Raw genomic sequence first — 16,148 nt, forward strand, 5'->3', positions numbered from 1 at the left:
CATTTTTAATAGGATACTCTTTTTAACAACAGATGTAGCAGGAAAGGAAAAAGACATATTTGCAAGTGAAAGGGCTACAGACTTAATTTTTAAAAAATGAAAATTGGGAATTCAGAGAACTTGCTACACCTATTGTTACAACAGCAATGAGATTCTAGTGCCAGTTTTTTTTAAAAAAAGAATATACTGCCAAAGCCCTGGTAGTCCAGCAGAGAAAGGTGGCCACTTCTGGGGGACTGGGAAAGGGAAACTGCAAGGAAAAGCCACACAGAAGTCCTGTTGTTGTTACCCTTAACCTGCTGCCTCACCAGCAACAGGGAAACCATAAAAACCACTCTCTGTGTGGAAGACACCCTCATCAGTGTTCAGTATGAACTCAGTGCAGCCAGAAGTATGGCTAAGAGTCCTCCCCCATTTTAGGGCTGCCAAGCTCTTGCCAGGAGTGGGTTCCCCCCCCCAGTTTGGAGGCTCCCAACCCACTGGCATGGACTGGGGCACCAGGGGATCCCCACCCTCAAAGAGCTCCATTGTCATGTGACATGCCCAGCATGATGACATCACCCAGAAGTGACATCATCGGTCATCACACTGGACACATCATGCCAGGGATGCTCTAGCATTCAGGTTAAAATGGTACCATAGAATTGTTACCCTGAATGCTAGAGCATCCCCTGCATGATGTGCCCAGCATGATGACATCACTTCCAGGTGATGTCATCATACCTTGTGTGCTTTGCACATGTGAAATTCATCCCCCACCAGAGCCAAGGTAAGACTTGGCAACCCTACACCATTTGTAGAATTTCCTTGGCAGATAAGTCAGTGTGGGAAGGGCACTCTGAAGATTGAAGGCAGAATACCGCAATCCAAGAAAACAGCAGTAAAAGCAGAAGAGCTGTTTTGTTCACCTTGCTGCATATTCTTTCTCTCCCCTTTTTGTTAATAAAAGACACTGTGTATTTTGAGATATAAAACAAGAACACCATGCTTTGAAATAATGAGTAATTGTGGAAGAGCTTGCAAGAAAGTTGACACACTCAAGTGGAATGGGTTTAAGTGGTGAAATGAAAGGCTAGCGTCCAGAATTCTGTAAGCTGATTGCTAATGAGCAATTGGCATTTGTCCCTCTGCTTTCTAAACAAAGGGAATGTTCACAGGCAATTCTAAATTTTGGATTTCTATACATATACATGTAGTGAAATAGCTTCATTGACTAGGGTATACATTTAACAATCTGCTTTCTACTTATACTGTGAGGCATTGGCAATCTTTAGAAAAAGTGCATTCCTGAGTCAATCTAAATTTGGGCCTTATGTTTGTATAAATTCAAAATTTATTGAATTTTGATTGAACTCAGATTAGTTGAGAATGAAAAAATAATTGCATCTGATGTGAGGATTCATCTTCAGCCATGTCAATATTTTCCGTATCATCAAGTAACTGGCAAACCAACACTTTGTGTTGTATAACAGCAGTTGTGTTTTCACTGCTATGATGAAATAATCATACATTCTCCTGGAACCTGAAATGTTAGAAAGTTCAGGATTTATTTTAAAGGTTTTATGGATCTTGCATCATTAGACGCTAATGACCTTAGGGCTCTCTGTGTGTGCTAATTTAAAGTAGTTACACTTGCATATTAATAACCATGAAACGTTGCTTTAAGAACTGTTGACAAGACAACTACAAATTACCTACAATTTCAAATTACTGTGCTATAGAGAAAAAAAGTGATTAATATCATATTACTATAAAAAGCATGGCTTCTATTAAAAGCCAAACATGAATATACAGTGATCTCTTTTTTTAAACGAAGCAGAATTATTTTCAAAGGATAGTATTTACAGAAATCATAAAAGTTGTCACATACATCAATAACATGGTAAAAACTAAGCATTTTCCAAGACCTATTCATTTCAATAGAATTGGTAAGTCTTTGACTTTAGTTTCACATTTTCCCTTTTAAAACTCCATTTGACGAGCACAGTTTTTTCTCTCTCTCTTTCTACTGCAGGATATTATGCTCATTCAGTTCTGCAACACATTTTATACCCACATGCAATCCTGAAATAAAAAGGTCACTTTTGAAAGAAAATTCAGAATTTTCTGGCTTGTTCAATTAAAACGTCAGGCATGTTTTTTTAAAAACGGGTTTCTTTACAAACAATTATTTCGTTCAGTGAACTGACAGCTTAAAAAATCTGCCACAACCAAGTTACTCTTTCAGTTTCACAGATTTGTGTAGTGTACTAGTTTGATGTTAACTTCCTGAGAAGGATGTCAGTTTTTGGTTTGTTACCAAACAGTGAAGAGACAGCTGCATATCAAGGTTATGCCTAGCTAGACTTGCCAAATATTCTAGTACAAGAGAAGAGTCTTCCTACTTTTCTGTCACTGCAACTGTGTTTTTAGTAGAAACTACAGATATTTAGATACAAACAAATATCCAACAGATTTGCATCAGTTTAAGTAACAAACAAAAAATTGACATGAAAACATAAAAAACATGTTGCAGTTGTCTTTGAGAATAACAGTAATGTAACATTAATCCCTATACTATATAAATGCCCTGCTGGATCAGACTAGATGTCCATCTCGTCCAGAATACTGTTTCACACAATCTGATCCTCTAGAGGCCAACAAATAAGGCACGTAGGCCAAGCCCTTCATCTGGTATTGCCTTCTAGCACTGGTATTCAGAGGTTTATTGTCTCCATTAAACAAGCAGCCACTAATAAAGGATATTTCCTTCATTAATCTGTTTGCTAAGTCTTTGGAGAAGAGCCCTGTGGTGCAGAGTGGTAATGCTGCAGTACTGCAATCGGAGCCCTCTGCTCACGACCTGAGTTCGATCCCAGCAGAAGCTGGTTCAGGTAGCCAGCTCCAGGTTGACTCAGCCTTCCATCCTTCTGAGGTTGGTAAAATGAGTACCCAGCTTGCTGGGGGGAAAGTGTAGATGACTGGGGAAGGCAATGGCAAAACACCCCTTAAAAAAGTCTGCCGCAAAAACGTCGTGAAAGCAATGTCACCCCAGCATCGAAAATGACTAGTGCTTGCACAGGAGACTATCTTTACCTTTTTAAGTCTTTGGAAGTTGTCTTTGCTAGCGGTCATCACAATTTCCACTGGCAGTGAATTCCACTAATTACTCATTGAGTAAAGAAGTACTTCCTTTTTTCCTGTTGTGAGTCTATTGCCCATCAATTTCATTGGGTGCCCTTGATTTCTAGTACTGTGGGAGAGGGAGAAAAAACCTCTCTCCAAATCTACCTTCTACATGCCATGCAGAATTCTATAAACATTGTCATGTTCCCTCTTAGTTACCTTTTTTCTGTACTGAAAAATCACTGGCTCTTTGCCTTTTTCTCATAGGAAAAGTGCTCAAACTCGTTAAATTGTCTTGGTTGCCATTTTCTGCACTTTTTCCAGCTTTTTTGAGATATGGCAACTAGACCTATAAAGAATATTCCAGAGGCCATACCATAGATCTATACAAGGTCATTACAATATTGACAGCTTTATATTCAATTCCTTTTCAGTAGGGAGTTTGTCTTTTTTCCATCACTGCCACACACTGAGTAGACATTTTCATCAACCATCCACTATGACCGCCCCCCCCCCCCCCGCAAAATCTCTTTTTTTCTTGTAAACGCTGGCCAATTCAGATCCCATCAGTATACATTTAAAGTTAGGGTTTTTTGTTCCAGTGTGCATCACCTTGAGTTTATCAATGCTGAACTTCCATTTCTATATTGTTGCCCTATCACCCAGTATAGAAAAATCCTGTTGGAGCTCTTTACACTCCACTTTGATTTTCAGTGTCTACAAACAAAGTAACTACAGTGCTCACATTTTATTCCAAATAATTTATAAACAAATTAAACATCATCAGTTCCAATACTGATCCTTGTAGGACCCATTGCTCACTTCTCTCCATTGAAAGACCTGTCCATTTATTCCCATTCTCTGCTTCTGGTTGCTTAACTAGTTTTTACACTATAAGAGAATCCATCCTCTTGTCTCACTGGGTACTAGAGCATCACCTTTCCTTCCTCTTTCAAATCACTAATATAATAAATAGAAAAATGATGGAAGTTTTAAATGCAGGTTATTTACCTGTATTCCTTTCCTCCCCAAATGCTAGTATTAAAATGCATCAGTGAGGATTGACATTCAGCTACACACCCAATTTCTGACTAATAATTTCATTCTTTCTTATGAGAGCTAAACATGCCAGTAACGATTTTACTATCAATTGTAAAGACAGGGAAAACACAGTAAAAAAAGAATCATGCTTTTGACATGGTGTGTGGGGGAGAGAAATCTTTACAAATATGCAACAAATAATGATAAAATACATATTGGATATGTATAATACATATTGCAGTATTATTGCAGAATATATTGGATATGTAAAATACATATTGCAGTATTAGCACAGTTTTCAGGGGATTTACTGCAGCTATCAGCTATTTCTAAAAATGGTGAACACCCCAGAACAAGATTGCCATTCATCAGTACAGTATTTATTATTGTAGGCACAGGAAGAATTCTAAGGAAAGAGAAGAAAAGGTTTTTTTTTTCTTAAGATCTTTCTTAGCAAAACATACCAAAAGCCATATACCATTTTTAAAGTAGTCTTTCCCTCTGCACTGGGACATACTGAGCCCACATATTGGTGTTGCAAAGTAGAAATATGGTTCACACATGAAAAACAACAACTATGAGATGCTGTCAAGCAGAAACATTTACAGTGAAATGCTAAACAGAGTTACTGCAAATCAGTGGGTTTAGACTGATAGTTGTGAAAGGAGGAGGGAAAGAGAAAAGAAGAATGGATCATATAAGCCTGAGAGTTTTCCCTCCTAAGTTTTATTCTTGACCCTTTCTGTGCACATCAAGCCAAGGAGTAGACTCTCTCTTTGACCTCCCCACTGTCATAAATAATGATGGAATTTTGCTAAATTTGAAAACATTATCTGCTTCTGCCGTTTTGCAGTATAGTACTCTGAACTGCTAAGCTGCTTGAAAAGCTATTGGGCACCACCCAAAGTCAAAATTGTTTAGGTGTCATTGGTTTTCACAGGAAATAGTTAAGCAGATGCTTTCCAGTTGCAGCTGATGGGCCTTAACAGTGTTTAACTCTGACTGGATAATGCCTGTCTTATACATCTTCCACGGTAAATTATGATCAGTTATAGTAAAGGCCATTCCTGAAATATTTTGATGCTTTAAAAAGATATTTAAAACTTTGTAAATTAGCTCCCAGCCAAATCAAACCTGCCATTCCCTAACTGGTCTCTGTGAGGATGATTTTATGAATCAGTCACAGAAACACAACCCTCTTTTCTGTTCTCCTCACAAAAGTCTAGGCATGCCATCCTCAATTTTATTATTATTATTATTATTCTGGTCTCAGCGTATTTACTGCCTCCTGTATTTAAACAAGTCATCTTCACTCTTCTTGTCAGACTGCTGGCACTTCATCACGGCCGTGTCAGGCCTTCCTGGCTCCTGGACCTCCACTAACACGGGAAAGCCAAATTCATCACGAAGGTGTGCAGTGTTCAAAGTTGTCAGGCCTGACCTGACTGATGGCTTCTTGAGCGTAAGTGATATGAATTTACAGCTTGTATCACATTCTTTAAGCCTAAACGTAAGTAAGGAAGAAGGCAACTTTCTTCTATGCTTTAAACTGTGAGGACATTCACAGGCTAACTTTTTCTGAATGGAGTGGCTGGCTGTTGTTTTTTTTAATGAAGCATTTTGACTTAAAACAATTGCTTTGGCATTCTTGCAGGGACTGGAGGAGAAAGGCATATCATATAAAATCTGTATCGCAATTTATCCAAGAGGCTATAAAACTTTTAAGACAATGAGAAAATAAAAAAAGAACAACACGGCAATAGAACAATGGGGCTTCTTAACCTTCAGTGTATTACTAATCTCCCTGTATACCATTATTGTTTGGGGACAGGCAGTAGTTCAGTGGCTGAGCATTTGCTTTGTCTTCAGAAGGTCCCAGGTTCAATCCCTGGAATCTTCACTTAAAATAATCAGATAAAAGATGATTTGAAAGACTTCTGCATGAGACCTTGGACAGCCGCTAGTCTGAGTAGCCAATACTGAGCAGACAATACTGACCAACAGTCTGATTCAGTAAAAGAGATTAAAAATTAAGACCAAGGCTGATGGTGCAAGAAAAGTAAAAATCATATTTTATTACTCAGCTAAAAATTCTCTGCAAGTTTCACCAACAGGCTACTGATCTTGTCCTCTTGTTGAAGGAACACTGAAAGACTAACAGATCCCCTGAAGAAGCCTGTTGGTGAAACACATAGGGAATTTCTAGCTGAGTAATACAATTTTTACTTTGCTTGCACCATCGGCCTTATTTTTATCACTTAGTGACTGGTACAGCCCTTTTACTTTCTCCCTGATGCAGTATAAGGCAGCTTCATATGTCCAGTGCCCCACCAATTTATTTATGACAGCGTGGACAGGGAATGCTGCAGCTGTCACTGAAAAACAGAGGGTCTGCACTGTAGTGGAATGGGCAGTTCAAAGAAAGCCTCAGCTGGGAGGTGACCCTGGAAGGATCTGAGGTGGCAATCAAGCTCACAATAAACTAGCAAAAAATCAGGACATAAAAGCACCGTAGACTAATGTGCGGTTTTATTCCCATTTGCTGTGTGTCACTTTTAGATTCCATGGGAAAAATCTAGGATCTGGGATTTTTATCCTCAGTACAACATGAATAGCCCTGATTTGGGTTGCTATGCAGAGGCAGGCAACAGCAAACCACCTGTGTCAGTCTCTTGCCTTGAAAACCCTGTGGGGTCACCATGAGTCAGTTGTGACCTGACGGCACTTTCCACCACCACCAGGTGAACAATATAAAGCAACTCTCCTTTGCTTGACATCAAAAGTCACTGCAAATGGGGAGAAGGAGCTGCCTAAAGATCCTGAATCCCCCCCTCAGATTCTGAATGCCTACCAATATTTGTGCATTACCCTCAGAAACCATATGACCCCCATTTAAAAATATGTCATAAATATAATAGGTATTTAAACTGGTGTTAAACCTACAGAAAACACCCCGATGAAACTAGGCACTGAGCTCTAAACTCTGCACCTGAATATGGAGAAATTTCAGGGAAGCCCAGTTGTTCCATAATCACCAGGAAATCAGAACAAGGTTAATATTTTTAAATGCACACTCCATATGTGCTATATTGAGCCTGTGCTTGGATATATAGGATTAATTACTGCAACTCTGACATATAATAGATGCTTTTCAGGTAGTAATTCCAGAGAAATTTCCCCAAATTAAGTAAATTCTCCTAGTACTTAAAAGCTATATTCATAATTAAAACAATGGTTTTGGGATACTAAAATACAACCCTATTTAAGCATTGCCACAAATTTCATTTTTTCAGGGACAAGAAGTTTGTGCTATTTATCTGGCCAATCTGCTTTCATTTTGGCCTGATTTAATGTCTGACACTCTGCTCTCATGGACAGGAGACATCGTGGTTCATTGTACCAGGAAGGTAAATGCCTCTGTTCAAGTGGGGAAGTTGAAACTGTCTGCATGTTTTATTGCATTACCCTTTTATTGCAATCTTAGACATGATTTCATTACTCCTGTTATCCTGAAAATTCCAAGTAGATCAGAGGAATCATGCATTTCCTTTCTCCTCTTGGACCATGAACCTTGGAATCATGGATAAAGTGGCCAGATTTTGTGCAGCTGCTTGAGTCTATGGTAGCTCTGTATTAATTTTATGAATCATATTTGTTTATTTTAATATAATGTATGTACTTTCCACATAACATTTCTGATAATGTATTTAATTCTGTGCTCGTCTGTGATGGCAATAAATACGTTGTCATTCACTCATATGTACTGGGCACATGACCTAGACATGTGATGAAGTAATCAAATTATTTATTTTGTACAGGGTACTACACTTTGTGATCTATGGAGTTGTTCTTTTGAAACTCAAAAGTAAAAATATGGAGAACAAAACTGAATGAGAATTTTACAAATCACCTGCACTGTAGGTAAGACTTTTTGGCTCTTTATGGAGTAGGATTTGTTATAGACACTCCACAAGTGTATAATGCTTTTATTTAGGTATTTATTTTCTTTGTGACTGCAGAATGCAGTGGTATGATTTGAGAAATTCTCACTGAAGTGTGGGGAGAGAGGTTGTGCTTATTAGGTTGCACCAATGATCTTTTGTTTTCGAACTGCTGCTATTTTACAAAGGCATCTGGTGCTTTATTTGTTTATTGAGTACAGTGGCGGACTGGCTCTGAAAATACTGGTTGCCAGGAGACAAAGGGGGCCCACCCACAACTATGAGGCTATCATTTAATTTTTATAAAAAGTAAATAAAATATTTAAAAAAAAAACACATTAGTGGGAAAAAGGTATAATTAAGACTTTTGCAAAATAGACTTTATTATTATTTTTTTATTAAAATAGTAATACAACATAAATTTTTGTTGCATCACAGTAATAATACTGTAACTTCTATTATATTTTCAAGTTACTAAAAGGTCATTAACATTATTAACATACTTCCTAATGTTTAAGGGGGCCCACTTCACCAGGGGCCCACTTGCCATTGAGCAAGCTGACACCCTGGCCAGTCTGCCACTGATTTGAGTATTTCATTTCAATGATGTTTTCAGAGAATAAATTCTCAAGAGATTATCCCCATTGTTTCAGGAAATCAAAGAGCACAGAATAAAATCACAGTATCTTCTTTTGCAGAAGATATGATTATACAAAGAAACTGCAAAATATAAGTTACTAGAGATAGTAAGGTTCCTCTTCAATTCTTATAGTTAAATATTTGCTAATGTTAACACTAGTTTTAAATCTGAGTTCTAATATGGTCTTTGAAATGTCTTACAGACTCTCTCTTTAAATTCAAATCTTAATCTATTAAGCATAAGTCTCACATCAGAAGTGTCTTTCTATCATTCTCCATCCCCTCCCCCCCAAGTCTGCTAAAGAATCTTTTTGTTTGTGGTATCTGTAGCTATTCCATGTAGTTCCTGTGCAAGAAATCCCTTAGTAGTAGCATTTCTTCTGAGTATTTGACATCCTTCTCCTTCCAAACATGTATTCTAAAATATCTCCAATATTTGATTTTCACAATGTATATCAATTATTAAATAGGTTCCCTTTTACACGTAACAAGTATAAAATTAGGGCTCTGGATCCAAAGAATAGGGGGTAGAGCTTTGCTTGCAGAACAGATCTTTCCTGCCTCCTCCTGTTTTCTATCATCTCATGTGCCATCCCCTAAGCCAATCCTGTTAGGGAACCTCAAAGAACAATGTGGCATGCAATAGAGCTAGGGTTGACAATCCTCAGGTGGGGGCAGGGGATCCCCTGGTTTGGAGGCCCTCCCCCTGCTTCAGGGTCATCATGAACACTGTAGTTATTATCCAAATGCTTCCTGGCTCATGGATTCTTCCTCATCACCCTCCATGTCAATTCATCTTGCCCTTTCTCATTGACTTAAACTATGACTAAAACTTACATTAGCCTCTGCTTTCTCTATGATTAACTCAGTCTAAGCAGACATTGAACATCATTTTGAAATCCTGGATAGTGTTAACTTTGGTGCTAATATGAAGTTTAAGTATGCTTAAGGACAATGGAAGAAATGTATGTCTGTGTGTATCTGTCTGTGAGGACTTTCTGCCAAACTATGGTTCAGGAATCAAGATCATTAAGTGTATGGGCTTCCAGAGATATGCCATATTCTGATCTACTGCCTTAACCATGTTAGAGATAATATTCCTTTGCATATTACTACACTCACTAGAGGCAAGTATAGTAATCTCATTTAGCTGGTGAGACATAATGAGAGATTACCACAATAATGGCACATATGGGTTTTTCCTAGAAGTGATGTAATGCCATTGCCCAACGTTACCTGTTATCATGTCCACACGATCTGGATTTCCACCAGTTACCATCCCTAGTAGATCAAAGTGCTTAAGATGATATGACTATTTTGATAATCCTAGGCTATCCCTCTTAGCTCTAAAACTAAAATACTATTCCAGTTGCATCCACCTGCGGTTAGCTCTGAACTGTGACTGAGCAAGAGTATTACTCCAACCTCTTTCCTTTTTCTATTATTTTTGCCATTGTACCAGAGGTTACTCTAAAAGATTTGACAACATTCAGTTTTGTTATTAAACTCCTTGACAAGGAACCTATTTGAGGCTGAACAGGAAAACGTTTTAAGCTAGTCTGATAGTAGTAAGCTTTATCTTAAGAACAAGAAACACCACAGTCCTATATGTTGAGTATCAAAGACAGGAATCTGTACATATTTCATAGCAAGAAGTAGGCAGTATGCCACTAACCTCCCCCCCCCCCGCCCCCCACTACTAGTAAGCAGCATTACAGAAAGAAGAGCTGTGACCATTTTTTAAGATTAATAGTATCATGGTAATAATAAAAAAGCATACATGCATATTCTGTTCCCATTTGCCAAAAAGTTATGCTTAAATTCTACTAAAATCTCTGAATTGGGGCCATGTCTGTAAGCATTTCCCATTACAGTGCCATTATAATGCCTGGTGTTCTACTCCTAAAACAAATTGCCTAGACTTCCAAGTTTGCTTAGACGAAGGATGTTAATTAAATAAACTGCGATATGCGTATCTTACCTGGGAGGAAATGAAATGTCCAGTTCATATAATTTGTCTTTAAAGACTGACAGCTCTTTGTCAAATTCCAAGAGCTAATGGGGAAAAAACCCAGAAATAAAGTAAGTTTACATTGTTCAAAACTGCAGTAAGAGTTAAAGACATGTTAAGTTCCAACACTCATATCACAATAGGTTTCATGGTTTAAATTGTGTTATATTAAATAGTATTATCTAGTGCTTTTTGTTTTTTTGTATGCATTTATTGGGCATTTTTTGTGGAACAGTGATTTAGAAATTTTAAATTAAAAGACAAAAATTATTTTGGTTGGTGAGGCTTGCTTAGAATACTGTGAATGTGTTCATTTCTAGGACACTTAGAAAAGACTAGAGAAACACTGCAAAAATACATTAAAGAACACACCTCTTAGAATGTTCCAAACATTTGCAGATTTTCTCTTATACAAGTGTGAATCCTCATCCTTTCAAGATTAATCAGGATCTTAAAAAGACATTCACTGTATTTTCTAAGGTAACACAGATTAACCATTTGAAACATGTTATCTATAGCAAGATAATAATAAACTGACAATATATACTCAGAGAGACATATTAATTTTCTCCATCTTTAGGCTGGTTACAGCATACATACAATGCAAGTGTTATTCACAGACCTCTTGAATTATCTATAATTAGCACAAAGATGTGGAGACAGATCACTTTATCCACAAAATGCAAGCCATACTGCTGTTCAACTATTTTGGGGGCAGTCATGGTTAGATAATAAAACAAGGGATTCAAAAAGAACATAGATGAGTATGTGTGAACACACACGCAGGCACACAAACACACACGAGTTCTTGAGCAGCAATCAAGAGAGAATGCCATTGCCAGCATTTAAACATAGTTTAATGAACTGAATATATACAGGAATCCCCAGACAAATCCATTTCCCTGCAGATCTCCACACAAAAAAAAGTGTACAGTCTAACCTTTTTCTTAAAAGCACAATCCTTTCATAAAAGTTAATTTTAGTAGTTTACATTTTAAACCAAGAGTCATCCTGATGGGTACACACAGCCACATGTCGGAACCACAACTGGTGTTGAATCTGACGAGCATATGAATAAGCAATGCTCCCAACCCACTGCTCAAGTGCCACTTTCACTTTCGACAAGCATGCCATCAAAACCCGTACTCCTTATATTGCCTGCGTGTTTACTCGGTATTCATTAATCATGTCCCAACTCACAGCTGGCTGATACCATTGTATGAATGGCAGAGGTTCCGAATGAAATTAGATTGTGTTCTTCTTTCCCCTCCGCTCTGCCATAAATCATTCCTGAAATGTGCAATTAGCAGCTACTTGTACACATTAATTATCTGTGTGAAAAGCAGCTACCTGAACCACCTGCACAACTGATTAGCTACTTCCCTGTGGCCCACCCATTTTGCCTTCAGACTTGGGACTGCAGTGCCCCAACCATCAAGGTGTATTTTTTTTTGGCTATTCACATGTAAGAATGTAAGCACTATTTTCCCCCTTGTGTGTTATGTCAGTTTGATGAGAACTATGTATTTTCCAAAATGACATTCCCTGAGCTGCCTTATTCAAGTTCAAAGCACACACATAAGCATACCATGACAATCTTAATGCAAGATATATATATCCACAAGCAGCAATGGTTATCTATTGCCACTTAAAGGCTTGTGTGCATAACCAATTTATTCCAATAAGGCATTATTCAAAAGCCTATAGAAGTGACCTGAACATGATGGGCTGTGATCAGTGTTGTAGTGCTCTGGACACCATGGTGCCCACCAATACGTTTCCTAATGCCCATATAATCTCTTCTTCAAAGCAAAGAATTTATCCTGTATTATTCCATCTCACTGGAATAGGAAGTGCTTCAGAAGAGCCTAGAAGGCATCATCTTTGTGTCTGCAAGGAACTGGAAGTAGCTACACGAGTCACAAAATGCTTAGCATGGAACTGCCCAACATTTTGACTGGTCCCTGCCCCCCCCCCCCGCCCGGCAGCCATTCTTTGGTGACACCCACTACCGCTTCTCAACATTCCAGTAGCGTTTATGGGCTCAAAAAGGCTGGGAACCCTTAGCCTATCACATAAAACTGGTCATGAGTCTTGGAATTGAATGTTTCACGTTCACAGTTTCACAGTTCTCCCTAAACAGTTTCTCACTCTCACCTGGTAAGCCTTCTTGTGCATTAGGGCAATTGGACCAAAAGCAGCCAAAGGGCTTTTAATTATATCAAGTTGTAATTCCTATCAATTCTCAATATGACAAAATCTTAAATTTGAATTTACAAGAAACCTTAAACAGCTCCATGTTTACAGAAGAATCTTAAATCTTAAAAAGAAAGAAAGAAAAGACCCACATGAGGGGAGGACCATAAATATTATTAGCCGTGGCCAAAGCTTTAAGAAAATAAATGCTTTATCAATTACTATTACAGGGGTTGCAAGGCAACCACAACAGTATAGCCAGCATCTGAGCTTTGGTTTCCATCAGTAGAAGGTGGTAGGGAGGTGGAAGGACTCTTTCCAAGCTGTTTTGGTCTCTGAGGGAGGACTCAGTGGGGACAGGCCTGGCAGCTGCCACCAGGTGACTTGATACCACATGACTTGTATGATTCACCCAGGGTTGACTGACTGCTACTGTTCAACAGCAGCCATACCACAAAAGCCCGTGTGGTGTAGCAGTTAGAGTTTCAGAGCAGGAGACCCAGGTTAGAATCCCTACTCTGCCATGAAAACACTTAGGGTAACACTTGGCCAGTTACAAATTCTCAGCCTAATGTACCTCACAGGATGGTTGTGAGGATAAAAAGGAGAAATGGTGAATGATGTAAACTGTTTTGGGTGCTCAGTGTGGATAATGGGGTATAAATGGAATAAATAAGTAATGAAGATAGCTGAAGATAGAAGGGGTAGATAAAGGTAGGTTAGTGTGAAGGTGGAAAGGAGAAAAGGAAGCAAGGAAAGTTAAGGATATGGGGGCTATGAGGAGGAAGGAAAAAAGAAACAATGTGGGGAGTGGGATGTAGGGGAAGTGAGACGTTGCCCTCAATTCCTTAGAGGCTTTCCAAAGAGAAACTATGACCCAGTGGCTGGCACCACACAACTGGGGCATATTTTTTCTGGGTAGAGGCCACCAGGAGGATGGGAAGGAGGAAAAGCTGAAGTCAGGAGGCACACCAATGTAGGCTGGTCAATGGTGTAAAGTAAAGAAAGAAACAGGAAAAGGGGAGAGGTTATGGGGGCTGCTGAGGGAGGGAAAGAGGAAATAGTGGGGAAGGGTGAAATAAGACCCCCCCTGCAAGTCTCTTACTTGTACTATTATGTATTCTGCACTCTCCCACTGACATTAATATAGACCAGCAGGTGAACAGGAGTTACTCAATACATAAGCCACAATCCTATGGTTAAAGGATGCATGTAGAAAGTCCAACACAAAGGACTTTGAATTCTGGGTTTGCCTCTTAACTGGGAACATTTCTCCAAAGTAATTCTGTAAAAAAAAAAAACAAACCCCGACCTAAATACCACATATTTTTAAATGTGTAACTGTGAAGCATGACATTTAAATAATTATCTAAACAGCCAGACAAAAGAATATTTAGAGAAAGGAGGGTTACTTGTAAAATATAAAAATACAAAAGAAAGAATAGCAAACAATGCTTCATAGAACACAATGGTAAAAATACTCATTGAAAATTCCAGAGGCTGAGGGAAGTTAAATGGCTGCATTGTTCTGCTAGATGAATTCAAAATATCTAGAATGTGAACATCTAGTTTGTGGTTTGGTTGTTTTTTAAATTACAGTATTCAGGAATTGACAGAATGGACCAAGGCCTGCAGTGCTAAAAATTATTAGACCCTGAGCTTCCAACCACTTTCCAGTAATGGCCGCAGACATTTCTGACATTTTTATGTACTGTGGGTGGTTTCTTGTTTAGTTATGTGTTGTATACTGCAGATAAGCTATTGATATTGTTGTGACACAGATGACAAATAGCAAGAACACAGTTGTGTTGGCAGCTGTTGGAGCCTCCCAACTTCTTAAGGAGCAGTAAACTCTTTACAGCTGCTGTACAAAAAAGCCCTGTATTATTTTTCTGCCAAGGGCTCTGAGTGCCAACTGCTGGAGGGGCACTATATAAAGCTGTCGCCCCAACCTTGGTAGTTCCACTACTCACTCAAATGGGGATCTAATATTCCACCAAGAAAAAACAAACAAAAGCACCTTAAGAGCTATAACTCTCTGACAGCTCACAGTTTTGTGGATAAAACATCCCGGATTCAGTCTTTGGCATTCTCCAGTTATAGCATCTCAGACCACATGTTCTGGTAAAGGCTTTTTACTTGCTAAGACCCTGTAAGGATGCAGCCAATCAATACAGACCAGGGGTCCCAAACTCTTTCTGAGCTTGAGTTTTGGAGTTTTGAGAGGGTGTGGTGAGCATCACACCAACATGGTTGTCACAGAAGGTAGAGCCAAACCCAAAATGGCTGCCACAGCAGGTGGAACTGAATAGCATATCTTTCTCCTAACCCCTCCTGGAACAAAGGGTGCAAGAGGTTAACTATTTGCTTAAGACATCTGAATGGGGAGAATTCAGTGTGTTGTTGACTTGTTATGTGGACCTGGAGATATAAATCCATCTGCTGGCATTGTTGAAGTAGTTCCTTTACGTAGATTGAGAGGAGGAGGGATGGAGGCAAGGAGCAGTGAAGAACATCTAGTATGCAAGTCACATCTTTCTTCCTGTTGAAGGGTACAATGAGTTGTATGAAAATCTGCCAGCCCAACGAGTTCAATTGCCAAGTCTCTAAATGGGCTATAAAAGGCTACTCCCCAACTGTCCAAGTAGAACTGTTTTGACATAATATGCTCTAGATACTGGATGAAATTAGAGTAATTTTAAAGTCTTAGGGTGAGCTTTGACTCCCTCCAAACTTCTCCTTCTATGGGAAAGAAGGGTGAGACTTGCCTTTGCATCAGTATGTGTGAAAAGGATCTAGGGGTCTTAGTGGACCATACACTGAACATGAGTCAGCAGTGTATAACTAAAAAGGTAGCTAAAAAGGCAAATTCAGTTTTGGGCTATAAAAACAGCAGTATAGTGTCCAGTTCATGCAAAGTGATATCGCTTTACTTTGTTCTGGTTAGGTCTCATCTGAAGAATTGTGTTCAGTTTTGGGCACCACAATTTAAGAAGGATACAGACAAGCTGGGATGGGTCCAGAGGAGAGCAACAAAGATGGTGAGGGGTCTGGAGACCAAGTCCAATGAGAAAAGGCTGAAAGAACTGGGTATATTTCACCTGGAGGGAAGACGACTGAGGTGATATGATTACCATTTCAAGTACTTGAAGGGTTGTCATATAGAGGATGGTGCAGAATTGTTTTCTGTTGCCCCAGAAAGTTGGACCAGAACC

General features: G+C 38.9%; 1 protein-coding gene across 2 annotated transcripts in view; it reads right to left on the minus strand.

Annotated features, from left to right (window-relative positions):
* Window positions 1-16,148, minus strand: part of INPP5A (inositol polyphosphate-5-phosphatase A) — a 352,919-nt gene that overhangs the window by 25,138 nt on the left and 311,633 nt on the right. For both annotated transcript variants that reach the window (XM_060241377.1, XM_060241378.1), the window contains exon 12: window positions 10,708-10,781. In XM_060241377.1, coding sequence (XP_060097360.1) covers window positions 10,708-10,781 — 74 coding nt within the window. The remainder of the gene's footprint in view (window positions 1-10,707; window positions 10,782-16,148) is intronic.

Source organism: Heteronotia binoei, chromosome 6 (assembly GCF_032191835.1).
Source record: "Heteronotia binoei isolate CCM8104 ecotype False Entrance Well chromosome 6, APGP_CSIRO_Hbin_v1, whole genome shotgun sequence".
In the NCBI taxonomy this organism is placed as follows: domain Eukaryota; kingdom Metazoa; phylum Chordata; class Lepidosauria; order Squamata; family Gekkonidae; genus Heteronotia; species Heteronotia binoei.